The sequence below is a fragment of the Oncorhynchus gorbuscha genome, linkage group LG03 (assembly GCF_021184085.1).
Source record: "Oncorhynchus gorbuscha isolate QuinsamMale2020 ecotype Even-year linkage group LG03, OgorEven_v1.0, whole genome shotgun sequence".
Taxonomy (NCBI): Eukaryota; Metazoa; Chordata; class Actinopteri; order Salmoniformes; family Salmonidae; genus Oncorhynchus; species Oncorhynchus gorbuscha.
Genome location: NC_060175.1, coordinates 18,413,785 through 18,439,703, shown reverse-complemented (window position 1 = coordinate 18,439,703; position 25,919 = coordinate 18,413,785). Strand labels below are relative to the sequence as shown.

The 25,919-nt window shown below is 45.7% G+C and overlaps 1 protein-coding gene across 1 annotated transcript in view; it reads left to right on the top strand.

The window, feature by feature from the left end:
* Nucleotides 1-21,250, top strand: part of LOC124027262 (pleckstrin homology domain-containing family G member 4B-like) — an 82,677-nt gene extending 61,427 nt beyond the window's left edge. Inside the window, 8 exon segments of the mRNA XM_046339729.1 lie at nt 37-261; nt 3,855-4,025; nt 4,844-5,021; nt 12,614-12,730; nt 13,002-13,277; nt 15,729-15,943; nt 19,654-19,704; nt 19,898-21,250. Of these exon segments, the coding sequence (XP_046195685.1) occupies nt 37-261; nt 3,855-4,025; nt 4,844-5,021; nt 12,614-12,730; nt 13,002-13,277; nt 15,729-15,943; nt 19,654-19,692 (1,221 nt within the window). The 3' untranslated portion in view covers nt 19,693-19,704; nt 19,898-21,250.
* Nucleotides 21,251-25,919: the final 4,669 nt, after the last annotated feature.

The window sequence follows — 25,919 nt, the reverse complement described above, 5'->3', positions numbered from 1 at the left end:
GGAATTGTCCCGAACTCTGTTTTCCTAACACTGCAGCAAAAACAGCTGCAGCTGGGGGACAAGATGGACCTGTCTTCTTACCTGCTGAAACCGGTGCAGCGGATCAGCAAGTATAGCCTACTGCTGCAGGACATGGTGAGGGAGTGCGGGCCCCACAGGAGCCGTGAGGAGGCCGAGGTCCAGCACGCCCTGGAGGTCATCCAGTTCCAGCTAAGGCATGGCAACAACCTGCTGGCCATGGACGACATCCAGGACTGTGATGTGAGTGAGGAATGGGGAAGAGGGGGTTGGAGGGAGAGGTATAAAAGGAGGACTGAAGAGTAACAATCTAAATAATGGCGCCGGAGGAGATGGCTGCCGTTTTACGGGCCCCGAACCAATTGTGCTATTTTGAGTGTTTTTTCACATCTTTTGTAACTTATTTTGTACATAATGTTTTTGCCACCGTCTCATATGATCAAAAAGAGCTTCTGGATATCAGAACAGCAATTACTCACCTCAAACTAGACAAAGATTTTTTGTTTAACTAGTCGGACACGAAGGATTTACCGGACCAGGCCAAAATCCCTGTCATTCGCATGAAGAATAGATGCCGAAACAGGGGACGCAAGTGTAGGTGCCTTGTGAGAATTAGTCAGTGAGTGGGTAACCCGCCTCTACCATACTGGCCAATGTGCAACCATTGGAGAATAAACTGGATGAGCTCCGTTCAAGACCTATCCTACCAATGGGACATTCTTATTTTTCACAGAGTCGTATCTGAACGACGACATGGATAATATACAGATGGCTGGGTTTTCCGTGACAGAACAGCTGCCTCCGGTAAGACGAGGGGTGGAGGTCTGTGTTTAACTGATCAATAGCAGCTGGTGTGCAAAATCTAATATTAAGGAAATCTCAAGGTTTTGCTCGCCTGAGGTGGAGTATCTGATGATAAGCTGTAGACCAGTGTTTACCAAGATAATTTTCATCTATATTTTTCATAGCCATCTATTTACCACCATAAACCGATGCTGGCACTAAGATCACACTCAATGAAAGGTACAAGGCCATAAGGAAACAATAAAATGCTAATGCAGAGGTGGTGCTTCTAGTGCCTGGGGACTTTCATGCAGGGAAACTTAAGTCCGTTTGACCTCCGTTTGACCTAATTTCTCCCACGTGCAACCAGAGGAGAAAAACTCTAGACCACCTTTACTAAACACACATAGACGCATACAAATCTCTCCATTGGGAAAATCTGACCATAACTCTATCCCCCTGATTCCTGCTTACAAGAAAAAAACTAAAATAGAAAGTACCTGTGACTCTTTCAATACGGAGGTGGTCAGATGACGCGGATGCTATGCTACAGGACTGTTTTGCTAGCACAGACTGAAATATGTTCCGTGATTTATCCAATGGCATTGAGGAGTATGCCACCTCAACCATCAGCTTCATCAATAAGTGCATCGACGACGTCATCCCCATAGTCACCAAACGTACATATCCCAACAAGGACCCATGGATTACAGGCAACATCCGAATCGAGCTGAAGGCTAGGGCTGCCGCTTTCAAGGAGCGAGACACTAATCCAGACACTTATAAGAAATTCCGCTACACCCTCTGATGAACCATCAAACAGGCAAAGCGTCAATACAGAATTAAGATTGAATCCTACTATACCGGCTCTGGCGCTCGTCAGATGTGGCAGGGCTTGAAAACTGTTATGGATTACAAATGAAAACCCAGCCGCGAGCTGCCCAGTGTCGTGAGCCTACCAGTCGAGCTAAATGCTATCATGCTCACTTAGAGGCAAGCAACAATGAAACATGCTTGAGAGCACCAGCTGTTCCGGACGACTGTGTGATAACGCTCTCAGTAGCCGATGTGAGCAGGTTAACATAAACAGGTCAACATTCACAAAGCCGTGGGGCCAGACGGATTACCAGGGCGTGTACTCAAAGCATACGCGCACCAACTGGCAAGTGTCTTCATGGACATTTTCAGCCTCTCCCTGACCGATTCAGCAATACCTACATGTTTCAAGCAGACAACCATAGTCCCTGTGCCCAAGGAAGTGAAGGTAACCTGCCAAAATGATTACCGCCCCGTAGCACTCACGTCGGTAGCCATGAAGTGCTTTGAAAGGCTGGTCATGGCTCACATCAACAGCATTATCCCGGATACGCTGGACCTACTCCAACTCGCATACCGCCCCAACAGATCCACATGCGCAATCTCAATCACACTCCACACTTCCCTTTCACACCTGGACAAAAGGAACACCTATGTGAGAATGTTGTTCATTCACTACAGCTCAGCGTTCAACACCACAGTGCCCACAAAGCTCATCACTAAGCTAAGGACCCTGGGAATAAACATCTCCCTCTGCAACTGGATCCCGGACTTCCTAACGGGCCGTCCCCAGGTGGTGAGAGTAGGCATCAACATGTCTGCCACACTGATACTCAACACTGGGACCCCACAGGGTTGCGTGCTTCGTCCCCTCCTGTACTCCCTGTTCACCCACAACTGTGTGGCCAAACACGACTCCAACACCATCATTAAGTATACTGACGACACACCAGTGGTAGGCCTGATTACCGACAACAATGAGACAGCCTATAGGGAGGAGGTCAGAGACCTGGCAGTGTGGTGCCAGGACAACAATCTCTCCCTCAATGTGAGTAAGACACGGGGCTGTAGTGGAGCGGGTCGAGAATTTCAAGTTCCTTGGTGTCCACATCACCAATGAACTATCATGTTCCAAAGACACCAAGACAGTCGAGAAGAGGGCACGACAACACCTTTTCCCAACCAGGAGCGTGAAAAGATTTGGCATGGGCCCCCAGATCCTCAATAAGTTTTACAGCTGCACCATGGAGAGCATCCTGGGGCCAAGCTTCCTGCCATCCAGGACCTACAGTAATATACTAGGTGGTGTTAGAGGAAAGCCCAAAACATTGTCAACGACTCCAGTCACCCAAGTCTTATACTGTTCTCACTGCTACCGCATGGCAAGCGGTAATGGAGCGCCAAGTCTAGGACCAAAAGGCTCATTAACAGCTTCTACCCCCAAGCCATAAGACTGCAGAACATTGAATCAAATGGCCACCCGGATTATTTACATTGACTTGACCCACCCCCCCATTTCTTTTTACACTGCTGCTCCTCGCTGTTTATTACCTACATGTGCAAATGACCTGGACTAACCTGTACCCCCCCGCATGTTGACTCAGTACCAGTACCCCCTGTATATAGCCTCATTATTGTTGTTTTATCGTGTTACTTTTTATTATTTTTTACTTGACTTTATTTGGTAAATATTTTCTTAACTCTTTATTGAACTGCTTTGTTGGTTAATTAAGGGCTTGTAAGTAAGCATTTCAAGGTCTACACCTGTTGTATTCGACACGTGACAAATGAAGTTTGATTTGATTTCCTTCAGCCGACCCACATTGGAAAAATTGGCTAGACTCAAATCCCCATCTGTGGCCCATACTGTAAACCACAATTGTGAGTTTGTTCGGATATTAAAATGTTCTCCCTTTTTATGTTAACCTCCGTTGTCAAGTTTGTAAGATAAAGATAAAAGTTTGACTCTTCCAGTCATACAGTACAGTGCAGGGGTTTTGAAACGTATTTTTGGGTGACCCACTTTGGCCAAATGATTTACCCACCTAACCCAAATAACATTGATCTACCACATTCGTGAGGTCGTTTGGAACCTATAACACTTCTTAGTTTGTTCCTATCAGGGGATGAATACAGTATAAGGTCAAATGTCAATGTACTAAAAAGGGTTCATCTTACCACAGATGCACCCTGACAGAATACAGCCTGCCCTCAATGTAATTTCTCTTCTCCTGTAGGTCAACTTGAAGGAGCAGGGGCAGCTGATTTGTCAGGACGAGTTCCTGGTGTCCTTCAGAAAGAAAAAGTGTTTCCGCCACATCTTCCTCTTCCAGGACCTTGTCCTCTTCAGCAAGACTAAGAGGACCGACGTGGGCAACGACACTTATGTTTATAAACAGTCATTCAAGGTATGCAGGTATACAAAACATAGCACAATATACCTCAATGTGAAACTTGAGCCAAAGCTACCTGTCACGGATCCCTCCGGAACTTTCATTGCCCACACCAGTCCCCTATTCCCACTGATTTGTATTTGTATATTTGTGCCCTTTGGTTTCCATTGGGTGGTCAATTAATGTTACAATGTCCGTTGGTTGTGTGGGCACCTGTGCTGTGTGTTTTGGGCCTTCGTGTCATTGTGGATTGCACAGACAATTACGGGACTCGTCCCGTGTGTTAATCATTGTGTACTTGTGTTATTTATTCGAGGTACTCCTTGCTCTTTTGTTTGGGTTTCAACCCTGTGTTTTTGTATAGTGTTTGTTTGGTCGTCATCCCTGTGCCTTTACACGGCACGCCGTAACTTGGGGTAAAATCATAAAAAACTATCCTGCATTCCTGCGGCTGTCTCACAAATGATTTATTCAGCGTGACACTACCTTCCTTGGAAATCATTGAAATACATGCTTACGTCATAAAAGGGTCACGTGGAGGCCTTGCGTCAGATGAAAAGTATGTGCTACTGTAGCTACCCTCCAAAAGTTTCACTTCCAGGGCCACTTCCTCTATTTCGTGGAAAACTGTATATGATTCACTGTACGTTAACACATACCCTGTTTGTAAATGGAGAAGGAAGCCTGTCTGTCTAGGTTGATTACTTTCAAAATATACATACACTGTTATATCCACGTATAGTCCTTTATATGCCTTATAACGGGTTTATGACCACTTCAAAACCTTTTACAAGCTGTAGTTTGTTTAAAGACCATGTTTTCTGTTCTGACAGACCTCTGACATTGGGATGACCCACAATTCAGGGGACAGCGGGCTGTGCTTTGAGATCTGGTTCCGAAGGAGGAAGTCCCAGGACACTTACACCCTGCAGGCCGGGAACAGAGAGGTGAAGGATGCCTGGACCAAAGACCTTGAGCGCATCCTCTGGGAGCAGGCTGAACACAACAGAGGTCAGAGTTACCCCTGAGACTAACCAGCCAATCAGATCTCTCGTGTCCTAAAATGATCTGGTCTGTATATGAAAACATTACTAGCAGTCAAATCCTTGCTTGCTCTGTTCTTATTTCCTCAATTCCTCTCAAAGGGCATTAGAGGTGACGGTCCCATGGAAAGACTATGATCATCCCCTCCAATGCACTTTGAGAGGAATGGAAAACACAAGGACTGAAGAAGAAAGGATTTGCCAGCTTGGAAAGTTTTCAGATACAGCCACAGAGGTCAACCTACTATATTTTCGCACACTACCACTGATCTGAAAATAGTTGATGGATTAAAGCAATGACTTTTAAACCAACGCTTTCAACTGTAGTCATGTGGAACAGACAATGAAAATAAGCAATTTCAGGCTAGTGGTATCTGGTATACAGCTCCCATCACTTGCCAATACTTGGCAAGCAACCAATCAGATTGTAGGACTAAGTGGAAGAAGGGAGGGTCTTGACGGGAAGCTCTTGCAGCAAAGATCTATATTAAGCGCTGATGTAATGTCCAAGACACACTGGTGGGATTGAGACTAGCACACACTCATAGATTTGTTGGTTCTATGTTTGAGTTTTCTTATTGTGTTCCTAACCTAGTAGGTCAATTACTTGCTTACTAATCCTTATTTTCGTCCCCTTTGGGACATAGGTAAAGGCTATAATGAACTCTCTCTACTTCAGGGCTCTCCAACCCTGTTCCTGGAGAGCTACCCTCCTGTAGTTTTTCAATCCAAACCTCAGTTGTAACTAACCTGATTCAATTTATTAACCAGCTAATTATTAGAATCAGAAAGTGTAGTGAGTGTAGTGAAATTTTTTGTTTGCCCATTATTAAAGACCAAAATTGGCATAGTATTATTTTATGTAAATACAAACTTATACCAGTTTTACTTGATGACCAAAATGTCGAAATCGGCACCATACAGGTTGCAAAATAGTTAGGAAGAGATTTTTGATGTGCTGATTCTGTGGCACATGGTTTATGAATTGATACAACTCTTGGAAAAACAATTCTTGCCACACACAGAATGTTATGAATATGGGGCGTACAACCATCTCAGCTCTGCAGATTTTGCTACGAAGAGACAATCATTTGATCACTTATTTTGATATTGCCCATTTGTAGCTTGTTTCTGGTCACAGGTTCAAGAATGGCTGAAAAATCACAACATTTATCTAACATAAACCCTACATTTAGCATTGTTGGGAGATTTGAAAAACCATAGTCAATCAATCAACAATATAACAATACGTTTACTATTAGTAGAAATATGTATCTTTAACTTACAATCTGTAGTTACTATGCAGTTTGACCGGTTCAGAATTTATGTGAAGAATCACAGCACAGTTAAAAAAAGATATGTCACATGGAAATCATAAGAGGGCGGTTTACGGAGATGGGATGGACTGAGAGTAGCTGAGGGGTGGGTTTACGGAGATGGGATGGACTGAGAGTAGCTGAGGGGTGGGTTTACGGAGATGGGATGGACTGAGAGTAGCTGAGGGGTGGGTTTACGGAGATGGGATGGACTGAGAGTAGCTGAGGGGTGGGTTTACGGAGATGGGATGGACTGAGAGTAGCTGAGGGGTGGGTTTACGGAGATGGGATGGACTGAGAGTAGCTGAGGGGTGGGTTTACGGAGATGGGATGGACTGAGAGTAGCTGAGGGGTGGGTTTACGGAGATGGGATGGACTGAGAGTAGCTGAGGGGTGGGTTTACGGAGATGGGATGGACTGAGAGTAGCTGAGGGGTGGGTTTACGGAGATGGGATGGACTGAGAGTAGCTGAGGGGTGGGTTTACGGAGATGGGATGGACTGAGAGTAGCTGAGGGGTGGGTTTACGGAGATGGGATGGACTGAGAGTAGCTGAGGGGTGGGTTTACGGAGATGGGATGGACTGAGAGTAGCTGAGGGGTGGGTTTACGGAGATGGGATGGACTGAGAGTAGCTGAGGGGTGGGTTTACGGAGATGGGATGGACTGAGAGTAGCTGAGGGGTGGGTTTACGGAGATGGGATGGACTGAGAGTAGCTGAGGGGTGGGTTTACGGAGATGGGATGGACTGAGAGTAGCTGAGGGGTGGGTTTACGGAGATGGGATGGACTGAGAGTAGCTGAGGGGTGGGTTTACGGAGATGGGATGGACTGAGAGTAGCTGAGGGGTGGGTTTACGGAGATAGGTGGGATGGACTGAGAGTAGCTGAGGGGTGGGTTTACGGAGATGGGATGGACTGAGAGTAGCTGAGGGGTGGGTTTACGGAGATGGGATGGACTGAGAGTAGCTGAGGGGTGGGTTTACGGAGATGGGGGATGGACTGAGAGTAGCTGAGGGGTGGGTTTACGGAGATAGGTGGGATGGACTGAGAGTAGCTGAGGGGTGGGTTTACGGAGATAGGTGGGATGGACTGAGAGTAGCTGAGGGGTGGGTTTACGGAGATAGGTGGGATGGACTGAGAGTAGCTGAGGGTGGGTTTACAGAGAAAGGTGGGATGGACTGAGAGTAGCTGAGGGGTGGGTTTACAGAGATAGGTGGAATGGACTGAGAGTAGCTGAGGGGTGGGTTTACAGAGATAGGTGGGATGGACTGAGAGTAGCTGAGGGGTGGGTTTACAGAGAAAGGTGGGATGGACTGAGAGTAGCTGAGGGGTGGGTTTACGGAGATGGGATGGACTGAGAGTAGCTGAGGGGTGGGTTTACGGAGATGGGATGGACTGAGAGTAGCTGAGGGGTGGGTTTACGGAGATAGGTGGGATGGACTGAGAGTAGCTGAGGGGTGGGTTTACGGAGATGGGATGGACTGAGAGTAGCTGAGGGGTGGGTTTACGGAGATAGGTGGGATGGACTGAGAGTAGCTGAGGGGTGGGTTTACGGAGATAGGTGGGATGGACTGAGAGTAGCTGAGGGGTGGGTTTACGGAGATAGGTGGGATGGACTGAGAGTAGCTGAGGGGTGGGTTTACGGAGATAGGTGGGATGGACTGAGAGTAGCTGAGGGGTGGGTTTACAGAGAAAGGTGGGATGGACTGAGAGTAGCTGAGGGGTGGGTTTACAGAGATAGGTGGAATGGACTGAGAGTAGCTGAGGGGTGGGTTTACAGAGATAGGTGGGATGGACTGAGAGTAGCTGAGGGGTGGGTTTACAGAGAAAGGTGGGATGGACTGAGAGTAGCTGAGGGGTGGGTTTACAGAGATAGGTGGGATGGACTGAGAGTAGCTGAGGGGTGGGTTTACAGAGATAGGTGGGATGGACTGAGAGTAGCTGAGGGGTGGGTTTACGGAGATAGGTGGGATGGACTGAGAGTAGCTGAGGGGTGGGTTTACAGAGATAGGTGGAATGGACTGAGAGTAGCTGAGGGGTGGGTTTACGGAGATAGGTGGGATGGACTGAGAGTAGCTGAGGGGTGGGTTTACGGAGATAGGTGGGATGGACTGAGAGTAGCTGAGGGGTGGGTTTACGGAGATAGGTGGGATGGACTGAGAGTAGCTGAGGGGTGGGTTTACAGAGAAAGGTGGGATGGACTGAGAGTAGCTGAGGGGTGGGTTTACAGAGATAGGTGGGATGGACTGAGAGTAGCTGAGGGGTGGGTTTACAGAGATAGGTGGGATGGACTGAGAGTAGCTGAGGGGTGGGTTTACGGAGATAGGTGGGATGGACTGAGAGTAGCTGAGGGGTGGGTTTACAGAGATAGGTGGAATGGACTGAGAGTAGCTGAGGGGGGTTTACGGAGATAGGTGGGATGGACTGAGAGTAGCTGAGGGGTGGGTTTACGGAGATAGGTGGGATGGACTGAGAGTAGCTGAGGGGTGGGTTTACGGAGATAGGTGGGATGGACTGAGAGTAGCTGAGGGGTGGGTTTACGGAGATAGGTGGGATGGACTGAGAGTAGCTGAGGGGTGGGTTTACGGAGATGGGATGGACTGAGAGTAGCTGAGGGGTGGGTTTAGGAGATGGGATGGACTGAGAGTAGCTGAGGGGTGGGTTTACGGAGATGGGATGGACTGAGAGTAGCTGAGGGGTGGGTTTACGGAGATAGGTGGGATGGACTGAGAGTAGCTGAGGGGTGGGTTTACGGAGATAGGTGGGATGGACTGAGAGTAGCTGAGGGGTGGGTTTACGGAGATGGGATGGACTGAGAGTAGCTGAGGGGTGGGTTTACGGAGATAGGTGGGATGGACTGAGAGTAGCTGAGGGGTGGGTTTACGGAGATAGGTGGGATGGACTGAGAGTAGCTGAGGGGTGGGTTTACGGAGATAGGTGGGATGGACTGAGAGTAGCTGAGGGGTGGGTTTACGGAGATAGGTGGGATGGACTGAGAGTAGCTGAGGGGTGGGTTTACAGAGAAAGGTGGGATGGACTGAGAGTAGCTGAGGGGTGGGTTTACAGAGATAGGTGGAATGGACTGAGAGTAGCTGAGGGGTGGGTTTACAGAGATAGGTGGGATGGACTGAGAGTAGCTGAGGGGTGGGTTTACAGAGAAAGGTGGGATGGACTGAGAGTAGCTGAGGGGTGGGTTTACTGGGATGGACTGAGAGTAGCTGAGGGGTGGGTTTACGGAGATGGGATGGACTGAGAGTAGCTGAGGGGTGGGTTTACGGAGATAGGTGGGATGGACTGAGAGTAGCTGAGGGGTGGGTTTACGGAGATGGGATGGACTGAGAGTAGCTGAGGGGTGGGTTTACGGAGATAGGTGGGATGGACTGAGAGTAGCTGAGGGGTGGGTTTACGGAGATAGGTGGGATGGACTGAGAGTAGCTGAGGGGTGGGTTTACGGAGATAGGTGGGATGGACTGAGAGTAGCTGAGGGGTGGGTTTACGGAGATAGGTGGGATGGACTGAGAGTAGCTGAGGGGTGGGTTTACAGAGAAAGGTGGGATGGACTGAGAGTAGCTGAGGGTGGGTTTACAGAGATAGGTGGAATGGACTGAGAGTAGCTGAGGGGTGGGTTTACAGAGATAGGTGGGATGGACTGAGAGTAGCTGAGGGGTGGGTTTACAGAGAAAGGTGGGATGGACTGAGAGTAGCTGAGGGGTGGGTTTACAGAGATAGGTGGGATGGACTGAGAGTAGCTGAGGGGTGGGTTTACAGAGATAGGTGGGATGGACTGAGAGTAGCTGAGGGGTGGGTTTACGGAGATAGGTGGGATGGACTGAGAGTAGCTGAGGGGTGGGTTTACAGAGATAGGTGGAATGGACTGAGAGTAGCTGAGGGGTGGGTTTACGGAGATAGGTGGGATGGACTGAGAGTAGCTGAGGGGTGGGTTTACGGAGATAGGTGGGATGGACTGAGAGTAGCTGAGGGGTGGGTTTACGGAGATAGGTGGGATGGACTGAGAGTAGCTGAGGGGTGGGTTTACGGAGATAGGTGGGATGGACTGAGAGTAGCTGAGGGGTGGGTTTACGGAGATAGGTGGGATGGACTGAGAGTAGCTGAGGGGTGGGTTTACGGAGATAGGTGGGATGGACTGAGAGTAGCTGAGGGGTGGGTTTACAGAGAAAGGTGGGATGGACTGAGAGTAGCTGAGGGGTGGGTTTACAGAGATAGGTGGAATGGACTGAGAGTAGCTGAGGGGTGGGTTTACAGAGATAGGTGGGATGGACTGAGAGTAGCTGAGGGGTGGGTTTACAGAGAAAGGTGGGATGGACTGAGAGTAGCTGAGGGGTGGGTTTATAGAGATAGGTGGGATGGACTGAGAGTAGCTGAGGGGTGGGTTTACAGAGATAGGTGGGATGGACTGAGAGTAGCTGAGGGGTGGGTTTACGGAGATAGGTGGGATGGACTGAGAGTAGCTGAGGGGTGGGTTTACAGAGATAGGTGGGATGGACTGAGAGTAGCTGAGGGGTGGGTTTACAGAGATAGGTGGGATGGACTGAGAGTAGCTGAGGGGTGGGTTTACAGAGATAGGTGGGATGGACTGAGAGTAGCTGAGGGGTGGGTTTACAGAGATAGGTGGAATGGACTGAGAGTAGCTGAGGGGTGGGTTTACAGAGATAGGTGGGATGGACTGAGAGTAGCTGAGGGGTGGGTTTACAGAGAAAGGTGGGATGGACTGAGAGTAGCTGAGGGGTGGGTTTACAGAGATAGGTGGGATGGACTGAGAGTAGCTGAGGGGTGGGTTTACAGAGATAGGTGGGATGGACTGAGAGTAGCTGAGGGGTGGGTTTACGGAGATAGGTGGGATGGACTGAGAGTAGCTGAGGGGTGGGTTTACAGAGATAGGTGGGATGGACTGAGAGTAGCTGAGGGGTGGGTTTACAGAGAAAGGTGGGATGGACTGAGAATAGCCGAGGGGTGGGTTTACAGAGAAAGGTGGGATGGACTGAGAGTAGCTGAGGGGTGGGTTTACAGAGATAGGTGGGATGGACTGAGAGTAGCTGAGGGGTGGGTTTACAGAGAAAGGTGGGATGGACTGAGAGTAGCTGAGGGGTGGGTTTACAGAGATAGGTGGGATGGACTGAGAGTAGCTGAGGGGTGGGTTTACAGAGAAAGGTGGGATGGACTGAGAGTAGCTGAGGGGTGGGTTTACAGAGATAGGTGGGATGGACTGAGAGTAGCTGAGGGGTGGGTTTATAGAGATAGGTGGGATGGACTGAGAATAGCCGAGGGGTGGGTTTACGGAGATAGGTGGGATGGACTGAGAGTAGCCCGAGGGGTGGGTTTACAGAGATAGGTGGGATGGACTGAGAGTAGCTGAGGGGTGGGTTTACAGAGAAAGGTGGGATGGACTGAGAGTAGCTGAGGGGTGGGTTTACAGAGATAGGTGGGATGGACTGAGAGTAGCTGAGGGGTGGGTTTACAGAGAAAGGTGGGATGGACTGAGAGTAGCTGAGGGGTGGGTTTACAGAGATAGGTGGGATGGACTGAGAGTAGCTGAGGGGTGGGTTTACAGAGATAGGTGGGATGGACTGAGAATAGCCGAGGGGTGGGTTTACGGAGATAGGTGCGATGGAATGAGAGTAGCCCGAGGGGTGGGTTTACGGAGATAGGTGGGATGGACTGAGAGTAGCTGAGGGGTGGGTTTACAGAGATAGGTGGGATGGACTGAGAGTAGCCGAGGGGTGGGTTTACAGAGATTGGTGGGATAGACTGAGAGTTGCTGAGGGGTGGGTTTACATATATAGGTGTGATAGACTGAGAGTTGCTGAGGGGTGGGTTTAAAATCTCATGTTCTGTAATAGTTATGACTGAAAACACTATGTATAATGTATCAGTACTATCTATCTAGATGTAATGTATATCAAAGTATCAAATTACTTTATTCTTACTCTGTATCTACTGTCAAAAAAAGCGACATTTAAAATGTGTGTAGAATGTACATAAAATAAAATAAAAGTTGAGGGGAGGTGGTGTATGGGTAAATATGAATAATAATAATATTATAATCAGGAGCGCTAGATTAGGGTTGAAATAAAACCTACAGGATGGTAGCTTTCCAGGATCAGGGTTGGCGAGCCCTGCAGTCTACTTATTTCTGTCTATGGTATCATATTGTGCCTCGCTCCAAGAATGGTTGACCTGTGAAAGTTTATCTAGGTCAATATTATTATTGTGGTTGCTTTATTCCAGAGATCCATATGCAGGAGAGGGTGTTCATGGGTATCGGGAACAAGCCCTTCATGGATATCCAGCCTAGCGACGCAGCCATCAATGACAGGGCAGTCAACTGTGCTCTGATGGGAAGAGGTACAAATCGATAGCATACTATAGAGATTACATTAGGACAAGTTTAATTCCATTGGTATTCAATGCATCCCATTATTATTATGTATTCATTCACAAAACTCATCTAATATTGTAATTAAATTCTGAATGAAATGGATATTCAGATGAAGAAATTCACACCATTATAGATGTTTTTGCCCAATCCTAGTTGTTTCTACTTTGGCAATTCTCTTGTTGTCTCAATCACATCCAGTCCCATCTCATACAATTTGATCTCATCTGGCCCTCCCAGAATCCAAGGCGTTGGCCTCCTCGGGGACGTCTGGCTTGCAGGGCGGGTTTCCGGTGAGGCGGCCAAACTCCTTTGAATCGGGGAGCTGTTTGTCAACCTCCGGCAGCCACTCCTCTTCCTCCTCGGGGAGAGGGTCCCTGTCCTCCCCTACGGGGGTGTACCTGTGCGGCCTGAAGCTGAGGGAGGTTGCTGGGGGTCAAGGGGGGTATTCGGAGAGCCCTGGGGTCCTGGATGAGGATGACATGGACCAGGAGAGCGGGAGTCAGAATCTACTGAGTGAGTGGCTTTAATAAGGAAGGTAGCATGTTTGAAATGTAAAGCATGCTACTTTGAGGGATATTGACTTGTATTGGTCTTTTGATGAAAATGCTTATCATTTTGTGACACCAACTGGGTAAAGAAAACCAATGCATGAATGGTTGTCTTTCCTTGTCTAAATCCTGTTTAAAGAGTAAGGAAACAAATGGAATTTTGTAATTTGGGTGAACTATCACTTTAAGTCTCATATGTCAGACTCTCTTCCTCGCATCAAGCTGAGGCATCTGATGTCAACAGTGCAATATTTCTCTTAAAACAGTGCAAAGGTGGAAGATGGCTGTAGATGCCTGGGTAACTGCTGTTTGACTTCACATGAAACTAAACTACAGTTTTTAATCCTAGTGCTAAACTTGTGCATAGCAGCTAATGTTTGTAGAATGATAAGTCTAATATCGACTCAGGGGAATGAAGCGAAAGCAGTGTCATAACTCTCCTGTGACGATCTGAAGGATCAGGTTACAGTGGGTCCGCTCTACAGCCGTGCTCTCTCTCGTAGAGGGGGAGAGCGGGAAGTCAGCTGTTTTATGGTCAGTCATAAAATATGCTGCCCCTACACTCTGTAGTGTTCGAGATTGGAATGTAAACCGTGGAACACAGAGAGTCACTTGGACATCAAAAGTTTGAATAATTAAACAATATTTCTATGTTTGAGAATGTGGGAGTGGTCCGTGGACAATTAAAGGACAGTCATGACGAGTGTGTTTTATTTCGTGATCTTATGAAGGACGAGAAACACTCATTACTGTGTCTTTGGTTGTGTACACTTCTTAATTATGGGGTTTACATCTAAATATTGTGAAACGTATGTGATTAAACATGAAATTATTTGTGAAAAGATGTAATGTGATGTTAACCTTCTAAATGAGAAATTATGGGTTTTCATATAAAGTTAACCAAATCAGGGGCCACGCCCACGTGAGCATAGACATTATGTCGGCGTCATGGACCGCCCTTTCCTCAGAATTGTATATAACCCGCTCCTGATGAAATTTACATTAGACCAGAAAATATGGAGCTGACACTACATGTTGAAATGGTTAAGAGCTACAACTCTATAGGCCCAGGAGACCAGACAGCTACACAGCCGGAAATGGTTCAACTCTGAGACTATCAATCACTACAGAATAAGAGTAAATCCTAGACATAGGATTACTAGTCTGCAGCTGGATATGACGTAAATCTAGTATGAGAATACCGACAACCGCGGAAGCATCTATTCTATGCAACGATCAACTGTCCGCCTGACGGATCCATGACAACAGACACTATCCAGAGCCGCGGAGAAAGCTACAACCACGAAATACAGGGTGACTTCTGGGGAAGTTAACTAGAGACTCTGATGAACTGAATCTCCAGCAGACGGACCGGCGATTCCAACGACATACGGGTGTAAATAAATACATTGCAATTATGGTCGAGAGAGAGGCCGTTCATGTGCAAAGGATTAGCATTTCAATTCATATAATTATCAACTGTGTGTCGTGAATCAATTTTGTCTCTCCCACTCTTTCGCTGTTTCCATCCCTCTCCATTGTCTACCAAGCTGTCATCCGGTTTAGCCCACTATGGACTTATCAATGCATTGAGTTAGTAACCAATAAATATGTTTGTTTATGTATTTCTGTGGTCATTTAGTTAGTTAGTAAATAAATAATTAAGCAAATGTGTATATCGCTGATTAATCATTTAGGCTAGGGTTCGTGCAGATATCCAAGGGTTTGCGTTATTCAGTAATGAGAACTGATGAGGTAATAATGGTACATTAATAGAAGACTAATTGATAAGATATAAAAAATATCTGAAGAGTCAATTTTGGAAATAGAGACTATATAAACATTTTTCAGTGGTGCCCAGACTTCCTAGTTTCTTGAAGTTTTACATTATTAGTTTACTCACGTAATAATAATTACACAGAGAATTGTATTTGATAATACAACAGTCTTCACATTAATCAATAGTCACAGACACGACAGCAGCAAAAGGTTATCATGGCTGTAGACAATTTTGCTTGTTTTCGCTGTTTTCAAAGTAGCGTTTTAGTGTTTAAATTGTGAAGAAATGCATTAAATTAGCTTTAACTTGATTAAAATGAATTGGAACGGGTTTGTGGAGGGTCTGTCTGTTTTACTGTCTGGCTACTGTGGATGCCTCAACACAGACCAGATCTGGTCAAATGGGCTTTTGCCAAACAGGCAATAAATTCTGTGTGCTTTATTATTAACATGAGAGGGGATCTATGTTCCACTATATGATGTAACTAAAGACAGAGAACTGCCAGGCACAAAGCGGATCAGTTAATTATTTTAAATCAGAATGAGTAAGCACTCCTACTCTGAGATGGTTTATGACATGGACCCTGGTGTATACAACCCCTCAAACCTTTCAGATTAGTTTCCCTTCCTTTTCCAGTGGACAGCTCAGAGTCTTCGGGAGAGAGCGTGAGCGGCTTTAGCAGCTCTGCCTCCTCTGTGTGTGCCTCCATCGTCAGCCTGAAGGAGCCTCTAGCCCGCAGACCTGAAGACACCGACCTCCACAAGGCTAAGAGTCCCATCTGGTCTACAGTAAAAACCACCTCACCCTCGCTCCCACCCAAACCACCTGGCCTGACTAAGGATCCTCCCAAGGTGTGTGTTGGGACTAACCATGAGCTGTTCATTTTCCCATGAATATCATGCTATTAGGCTTATGTCATACAGTGCCTTGCGAAAGTATTCGGCCCCCCTGAACTTTGCGACCTTTTGCCACATTTCAGGCTTCAAACATAAAGATATAAAACTGTATTTTTTTGTGAAGAATCAACAAGAAGTGGGACACAATCATGAAGTGGAACGACATTTATTGGATATTTCAAACTTTTTTAACAAATCAAAAACGTAAAAATTGGGCGTGCAAAATTATTCAGCCCCCTTAAGTTAATACTTTGTAGCGCCACCTTTTGCTGCGATTACAGCTGTAAGTCGCTTGGGGTATGTCTCTATCAGTTTTGCACATCGAGAATTTTTTCCCATTCCTCCTTGCAAAACAGCTCGAGCTCAGTGAGGTTGGATGGAGAGCATTTGTGAACAGCAGTTTTCAGTTCTTTCCACAGTGTCACGCCTTGGTCATTGTATTTTGTGTTTTCGTTATTTATTTGTTCAGGCCAGGGTGTGACATGGGTTTATATATTGTATTTTTGTATTGGGGTTTGTAGTATTTGGGATTGCGGCTGAGTAGGGGTGTTGTTAGGCTTGGCTGCCTGAGGCGGTTCTCAATCAGAGTCAGGTGATTCTCGTTGTCTCTGATTGGGAACCGTATTTAGGTAGCCTGGGTTTCACTGTGTATTTCGTTGGTGATTGTTCCTGTCTCTGTGTAGTTTCACCAGATAGGCTGTAATTAGGTTTCACGTTCCGTTTGTTGTTTTTGTATTTGTATAGTTATTTCATGTGTCACGTTTTTCATTAAAGTCATGAGTAACCACTACGCTGCATTTCGGTCCGACTCTCTTTCTACAAACGAAGAATGACGTTACAGAATCACCCACCACACACGGACCGAGCAGCGTGTTAACAGGCAGCAGCGAAGAGAGGACGTTATGGACAGCAGAGGCTTGGAGTATACGACTGGGAAGAAATAGACAGGTGGGCGGCCGACCCAGAGAGAATGCCGGAGCCCGCTTGGGATTCGCTGGAGTAGTGCGAAGAGGGCTATAGGAGAATGGAGTCGAAAAGAAAGACACGGCGGCGCAGAGCGAAAACCGAAAGTCACCCCCAAATATTTATTGGAGGAGGGCTCAGGGAGAGAGTAGCAGAGTCAGGAGTCAGACCTGAGCCTACTCTCCCTGTTAATCGTGAGGAGCAGCAATATAAGGACTTCTGGTCTTGGGAGATGATATCAGACAGAAAAGGACCCTGGGCGCAGCTGGGAGAATACCACCGTCCCAAGGAAGAACTAGAGGCAGCTAAAGCGGAGAGGCGCTGGTATGAGGAGGAAGCACGGCGACGCGGATGGAAGCCCGAAAAGCAGCCCCAAAAAATTATTGGGGGGGGGGCTTAATAGGAGTATGGCTATGCCAGGTACGAGAGCTGCGCAAACTCCCTGTGCTTACCGGTGGGCTAGAGAGACCGGGCAGACACCGTGTTATGCTATGGAGCGCACAGTGTTTCCAGTGCGGGTGCATAGCCCGGTGCGGTTCATACCAGTCCTTCGTATTGGCCAGGCTAGAGTGGGCATCGAGCCAGGTAAGCTTGGGCAGGCTCGGTGTTCAAGAGCTCCAGTGTGCCTGCACGGTCCGGTCTATCCAGAGACACCTCCACACACCAGTCCTCCGGTAGCAGCTCCCCGCACCAGGCTTTTTGTGCGTGTCCTCGCTCCAGTATCACCAGTGCCAGCACCACACATCAGGCCTACAGTGCGCCTCGCCTCTCCTGTGCTGTCGGAGTCTCCCGCCTCTCCAGCGCTGTCGGAGCCTTTCTCCTCTCCTGTGCTACCGGAGTCTCCTGTCTGTCCAGCACTATCAGAGCCTTCCTTCCATCCTGCGCTGTCGGAGTCTCCCGCCTGTTCAGCGCTATCAGAGCCTTCCTCCTCTACAGCGCTACCGGAGCCTCCTGCCTGTTCGGAGCAGCCTGAGCTGCCAGTCTGCAAGGAGCTGTCAGTCTGCAAGGAGCTGTCAGTCTGCAAGGAGCTGCCAGTCTGCAGGGTGCTGTCAGCCTGCATGGAGCAGGCAGAGCTGTTAGTCTGTATGAAGCAGCCAGAGCTGTCAGTCTGCATAAGGCAGCCAGAGCTGCCAGTCTGCAAGGAGCTGTCAGGCTGCAAGGAGCTGTCAGTCTGCAAGGAGCTGTCAGTCTGCATGAAGCAGCCAGAGCTGTCAGTCTGCAAAGAGCTGCCAGTCTGCAAGGAGCTGCCAGTCTGCAAGGAGCTGCAAGGAGCTGCCAGTCTTACACACAGATTCTCGATTGGATTCAGGTCTGGACAATGACTTGGCCATTCTAGCACCTGGATATGTTTATTTTTGAACCATTCCATTGTAGATTTTGCTTTATGTTTTGGATCATTGTCTTGTTGGAAGACAAATCTCCGTCCCAGTCTCAGGTCTTTTGCAGACTCCATCAGGTTTTCTTCCAGAATGGTCCTGTATTTGGCTCCATCCATCTTCCCATCAACTTTAACCATCTTCCCTGTCCCTGCTGAAGAAAAGCAGGCCCAAACCATGATGCTGCCACCACCATGTTTGACAGTGGGGATGGTGTGTTCAGGGTGATGAGCTGTGTTGCTTTTACGCCAAACATAACGTTTTGCATTGTTGCCAAAAAGATCCATTTTGGTTTCATCTGACCAGAGCACCTTCTTCCACATGTTTGGTGTGTCTCACAGGTGGCTTGTGGCAAACTTTAAACAACACTTTTTATGGATATCTTTAAGAAATGGCTTTCTTCTTGCCACTCTTCCTTAAAGGCCAGATTTGTGCAATATATGACTGATTGTTGTCCTATGGACAGAGTCTCCCACCTCAGCTGTAGATCTCTGCAGTTCATCCAGAGTGATCATGGGCCTTTTGGCTGCATCTCTGATCAGTCTTCTCCTTGTATGAGCTGAAAGTTTAGAGGGACGGCCAGGTCTTGGTAGATTTGCAGTGGTCTGATACTCCTTCCATTTCAATATTATCGCTTGCACAGTGCTCCTTGGGATGTTTAAAGCTTGGGAAATCTTTTTGTATCCAAATCCGGCTTTAAACTTCTTCACAACAGTATCTCGGACCTGCCTGGTGTGTTCCTTGTTCTTCATGATGCTCTCTGCGCTTTTAACGGACCTCTGAGACTATCACAGTGCAGGTGCATTTATACGAAGACTTGATTACACACAGGTGGATTGTATTTATCATCATTAGTCATTTAGGTCAACATTGGATCCTCACTGAACTTCTGGAGAGAGTTTGCTGCACTGAAAGTAAAGGGGCTGAATAATTTTGCACGCCCAATTTTTCAGTTTTTGATTTGTTAAAAAAGTTTGAAATATCCAATAAATGTCGTTCCACTTCATGATTGTGTCCCACTTGTTGTTGATTCTTCACAAAAAAATACAGTTTTATATCTTTATGTTTGAAGCCTGAAATGTGGCAAAAATTCAAGGGGGCCGAATACTTTCGCAAGGCACTGTATGTTCACTGAACCTTGCATTGATGTTGTGCACCGGACACCTGGTCCACCTTTCCTCCTGTGTCTCCACTCTTCATCTCTATCCCCAACTACATCTGTACAGTTTAAATAAAACATTACAAAAAGTTGACCTTTAAAAAAAAGAATCATGCTGTGATGTCAATGGGAGGCATGAACTGATGTTCTGGTCATTTTCCCCACAGGTTCAAAATGCGGTCATTGGGAAGTCAACTGAGGTTTGAGCTCTGAGTTTGGTAAGTTTATCTGTAACGATGACATCACTCTGCACCATCTACAGTTGGCCTGTATATATGTCTGATTATTTTCTAATATTATTTTATGTATGTTTGTGTTGCATGTAACTATTTTACACATGGATGTTATTTGTTTTCAGTCATTTTCCATAGGTTATCAAATTCAATCTTATTTGTTTATCATTTTTCACAGATTTGGAATTATCCAGAACAGAAGGAAAGCATGAACTGTGTTACTGTATAAAGAGGAGTGTTATATGACTCTGTTATATGACAGTTACTGCACTCTACTTGTACCATTCTGTTTTTTTTGTTTTGTTTTTATTTAACCTTTATTTAACTAGGCAGGTCAGTTAAGAACAAATTCTTATTTACATTGATTTACAAGGATTTTATCATTTCCCATTAACAGGAAGTTTTGTATTTTGTAAAAAAATATTTTTTTAAATAAGCATTTCTGTCATATTCTGTTTGTTTCTGATGTCAATACTTTCACCCATGATCATGTTGTTGTGTGCCTTATTGGACCATTCAATATGTAGTAAATATTCTTAACACAGAAAACCTGTGTTGGTGTGCATTACCTGTACTTATGCTATGTTTCCATTAAAATGTATTTTTAAATCTTTGAGGACCAGAATGTCTGGATTACCAACGTGTTTTAGTATGTAAGGGTTTGGAAGTGACTCCCAAATAATCTGTCAATGTTAAGTCAACATAAACCAGTCTGTGTCTTTCCTATGAAGTTCAAAAAATGTTTTTCATATGAAGTTCAAAAATGATCTCCAAAATAATCTCTTTCATACTGTCAGGTCTGATGACTTGCATGTGCATGTGGTTGTCTTCTATGGCTGTGGGTTTTGGCATAGATATGGAAATATCGCACACGTTCTATCCTGGCAAATGGCATCTTCACTTATACCATCGGGCAGCACCATCAGAGAGTAAGAAGCGAAGCGATATGGTTCTGTCCATTGCCATGTTAAGCAGATCATTCATTATTAAGCAAGTAAAGGAGTTTTTGTATGGGAGGCAATGAGAGAGTGTTGAATATAGTCAAGATAATAATGTATTGCTGTTATGCTATGTGACGCTTATTTGATCTAATAGAAGTTTTGTAATGCTTACGTTGTTACGAGTGTACTGATATAAGTGTGATGCACGTGACATATCAGCAGCTTTGAGAAAAAATGCTTTTTTATCGAAGTTCGAAATTAGAGACGGTCTATGCATATTCATAGCATCTCACTTTCCACTGATTACAGGCGGTTGACGTCAACGCCCCTCATCGAATATTCAAAAAAGTATTCAAATTACTAAATGTGTCCACCAATCCAAAGAGAGGGATAGGCAGGAGCTTGACAGCTTGCTGTTCCGCTATGTGGACAACGAATCCCGTTGTTAGGGCGGAGACACATGCTTCTCATCATTATATCCAGTATCTCTGCCGCCATTAAGAGCTTTTCATAATTTTAAAGTAGTAAATGTTTTCTTCTTCTACTTCTACAAGTGTATTGGCATTTCATAAATAAACTGGAAAAGTGCATACCTAGTCTGCTGGAATGTGTATAGTCTGAACAGGTATCTAGCTACGGTTGGTGATCTAGCTACGGTTGGTGAATGTTTGCTCATGGTTTCATTTAATTGGATGACCCCTCATGCTGACCTCGATGGAATTTAACCCATAGCACTTTCCACCCAGTTGATGACCCTATCCATGCTAAAACGGGCTCTATCTATCCAGAGCCCTCTTTCTCTATGGTTTAGGGAGAATTTATGATAGCGTCAGAGGAGATGGCTGCCGTTTTACGAGCTTCTAACCAATTGTGCTATTGTGTGTGTTTTTTCGCGTAATTTGTAACTTATTTTGTACATAATGTTTCTGCCACCGTCTCTATCTCAGACTGGCCTTCTACGCAGAGTTATTCTGTCCAGTGTCTCTGTTCTTTTGCCCAGCAGTATAACAACTAATGCATTTTTTTTCAATATCAACGATAAACTTGCATCATGGTCTACAAAGTAGACAGTGGCAGATAATTTAAAATAGCTTATCATCTTATGTTATTGCTTCCTAAAATAAATACTACCTTGCAGGACTGAGCCATATGCCAGAATATGTATCCAAATATTTGAAGCATTTAGAGGATTTCAATATTACCTTAAAAGGCTGGTGAACAATTGATTTGTTTAGAAAAAAATCTCAAAACTAAAGAGCAAAGTAAAACTTGATCCATCCCTTCAATATGCACCAGGGTTTTCCAAATTGGTCCTCGGGACACCCTGGGTGCACGTTTTGGTTTTTGACTCAGCACTACACAGACAGAGTTTGGGACACCCTGCTATGGACGAATGATGGCAAATAACTTACCGGTAGCTGGTTTCTTTTACGCCTGCTACATTAGGTTAGGTTGATGACCTTATCCAGCAGTGTCAATCACAATTTGCCTGAGGGCCACATGTGCACAATTTTTTAAATATATTTCCTCCCCATCAAAATTTACCCAAAATTGTTATTTTCCATTATTTTTGAAAAATGGTTTTCTCCCTGGCTGTCTAGCGCTCATTGAGGTGATTATCAGCGAGCTGGACACAGGCAAGAAACTGTATGAATGATCCATTATTTTTTTCTACACAGTTTCAATTTGGTTTTAGTTATTTTAAGGTATATTGAGTTTTTTTATCCCTCAAAAAAAGAATAAATAAATAAATATACTACATAGCCAAACGTATGTGGACATCTGCTTGTCGAACATGTCATTCCAAAGTCATGGGCATTCATATGGAGTTGCCCCCCCCCCTTTGCTGCTATAATAACCTCCAATCTTCTGTGAAGGCTTTCCACTAGACGTTGGAACATTGCTGCGGTGACATGCTTCCATTCAGCCACAAGAGAATAGTAAGCTCAGGCACTGATGTTGGGCGATTAGGTCTGGCTTGCAGTCTGGTTTCCAATTCATCTCAAATGTGTTTGATGGAGTTGAGGTCAGGACTCTGTGCAGGCCAGTCAAGTTCTTCAACACCAATCTCGACAAACAATTTCTGTGTGGTCCTCACTTTTTGCACAGGGGCATTGTCGCCATGCTGAAGCAGGAAAGGGCCTTTCCCAAAATGTTGCCACAACATTGGGAGCACAGAATCGTCTAGAATGTCCTGGCATCCGTCAAACTCAGATTCGTCCATCAGACTGCCAGATGATGAAGTGTGAATCATCCCTCCAGAGAACGCATTTCCACTGCTCCAGAGTCCAATGGCGGCAAGCTTTACACCACTCCAGCCAAAGCTTGGCATTGTGCATGGTGATCTAAAGCTTGTGTGCGACTACTCGGCCATGGAAACCCATTTTCATGAAGCTCTCGATGAACAGTTCTTAGGCTGATGTTGCTTCCAGAGGCAGTTTGTAACTCGGTAGTGAATGTTGCAAACGAGTAGGGACAATTTTTACTCGCTACACGCTTCAGCACTCGGCCGTCCCGTGCTGTGAGATTGTGTGGCTTACCATTTCACGGGTGAGTCGTTGTGGCTCCTAGATGTTTCCACTTCACAATAACAGCACTTACAGTTGACTGGGGCAGCTCTAGCAGTGCAGAAATTTGATGAACTGACTTGTTGGAAAGGTGGCATCCTATGATGGAGCCACGTTGAAAGTCACTGAGTTCTTCAGTAAGGCCATTCTACTGCCAATGTTTGTCTATGGAGATTGCCTGGCGGTGTGCTTGATTTTATACACCTGTCAGCAACGGGTGGGGCTGAAATAGCTGAATCCACTAATTGTGTTGCTTCTACCAAGTATTGACTCAGGGGTGGGAATAGTTATGTAAATGGCTCTTTCTGTATTTCATTTTCAATACATTGGCAAAAATGTATAAAAACATGTTTTCACTTTGCCAGAATTGGGTATTGTGTGTAGATGAGTGAGAAAAAAAATAATTTGAATCAATTTTGAATTCAGGCTGTAACACACAACAACATGTGGAATAAATCAAGGGGTATGAATACTTTCTGAAGGCACTGTATTCAGTAAAACCTGCAAAACGGCTAATGTAAACCAGGGGGACAATACATACTATCCTCGCCTGTGCCCAATAAAAAACACACACCCCTCACCAAAGCAAAACAAAAAGTTAGACAACGCTCTATTTTGGATGCTATGCTGTGATGCGTAAACACTTTGCCTAGCTGCCAACCTGATTTCACCAATCCACTATAATTACAGTAAAATACTGAAATGTAAAACCTTCCCCTCAATGAATTTCAGGTGAGGTACACTGTAATATGACATACAGAATTGTCCTTTCCACTGAGCTGCCTGTAAGTTAAATTCACAGCAGCCTCTTTACAGTGCATGTTATAATGGTGTGAAAGTTCTAGTATCAAGTTTCAATGTCACATGTACAAATACAGTGAAATGCCTTTCTTGCAAGCTCTAACTCCGACAATGCAGTAATCAATAACAATGTACTACTACATATAACATAAGGAGGAACAAAAAACAGACAATAAATTTAAGTAAGAAATAAGAACACAAGAAAGTAGGTAAGCATACTATGTATAGGGTCAGTCAGTTCCAGTACCAAATATACAATGTTCAGGGATACTAGCATGATAGAGGTATGTACTGTATGACTAGGTGACTAGGGACCAGGATATATGATAAACAGAGTAGCAGCAGCGTATTTGATGATTGTATGTGAGTGTGTGTGCATGTGCATAGTCAGTATAAAGGTGTGTGTGTGTGTGTGTGTGTGTGTGTGTGTGTGTGTGTGTGTGTGTGTGTGTGTGTGTGTGTGTGTGTGTGTGTGTGTGTGTGTGTGTGTGTGTGTGTGTGTGTGTGTGTGTGTGTGTGTGTGTGTGTGTGTGTGTGTGTGTGTGTGTGTGTGTGTGTGTGTGTGTGTGTGTGTGTGTGTGTGTGTGTTGGAGTGTTAGTGTGCGTGAGTATGTAGGGTCCTGTGTGTGCATAGAGACAGTGCAAAAGTAAAGGGTCAACTCAGATATTTCGTGTGGCCATTTTGTTAGCTATTTATCAGTCTTATGGCATGGGTATAGAAGCTTTTCTGAAGCCTGTTGGTGTCAGACTTGATGCAGCGGTACCTCTTGACATGCAGAAGCAGACAGAACAGTCTATGGCTTGGGTGGCTGGAGTCTAACAATTTTCTGGGCCTTCCTTACACACAGCCTGATATAGAGTTCCTGGATGGCAGGGAGCTTGGCCCCAGTGATGTATTGGGCTGTATGCACCACTCTTTGTAGTGCCATGGGATCGAGGGCGGTGCTGCTGACATACCAGGCATTGATGCAACCAGTTAAGATGCTCTCAGTGGTGCAGCTGTGTAACTTTTTGAGGATTTCAAGGCCCAAGCCAAACCTTTTTTGTCGCACCTTCTTCACAACTGTGTGGTCTCCCAGTCATGTGTAAACAGGGAGTACAGAAGGGGGCTGTGCATGCACCCTTGTGGGGCCCCTGTGTTGAGGATCAGCGTGGTGAAGGTGGTAAGGGTAGGCAACAACAAGTTTGCCATGCTGATCATCAACTCTGGGGCCCCTCAGGGGTGTGTACTTAGTCCCCTACTGTACTCCCTGTTCACCCACGACTGTGTGGCCGAATACAACTCCAACATCATCATTAAGTTTGCTGACGACACAACAGTGGTGGGCTTGATCACCGACAATGATGAGACAGCCTATAGGGAGGAGGTCAGAGAACTGGCAGTGTGGTGCCAGGACAACAACCTCTCCCTCAATGTGAGCAAGACAAACGAGCTGATCGTGGACTACCCCAAGCCATTAGACTGCTGAACAATTAATCAAATTACCACAGGACTATTACATTCACCCCCCCCCCCCCACCCTCCATTTGTTTTGTACAATGCTGCTACTCACTGTTTATTATCTATGCATAGCCACTTCACCCTTACCAACATGAACAAATGACCTCTAACCTGTACCCTCACACACTGACTCTGTACTGGTACCCCCCTGTATATAGCCATGTTATTGTTATAGCCTAGTGGTAAGAGTGTTGGACTAGTAACTGAAAGGTTGCAAGATCAAATCCCAAGCTGACAAAGTAAAAATCTGTCCTTCTGCCCCTGAACAAGGCAGCTAATCCACTGTTCCTAAATGTAATTGAAAATAAGAATTTGTTCTTAACTGACTTGCCTAGTTAAATAACGGTAAAATAAATATTATTGTGTTACTTTGAATATTTTTTAACTTTA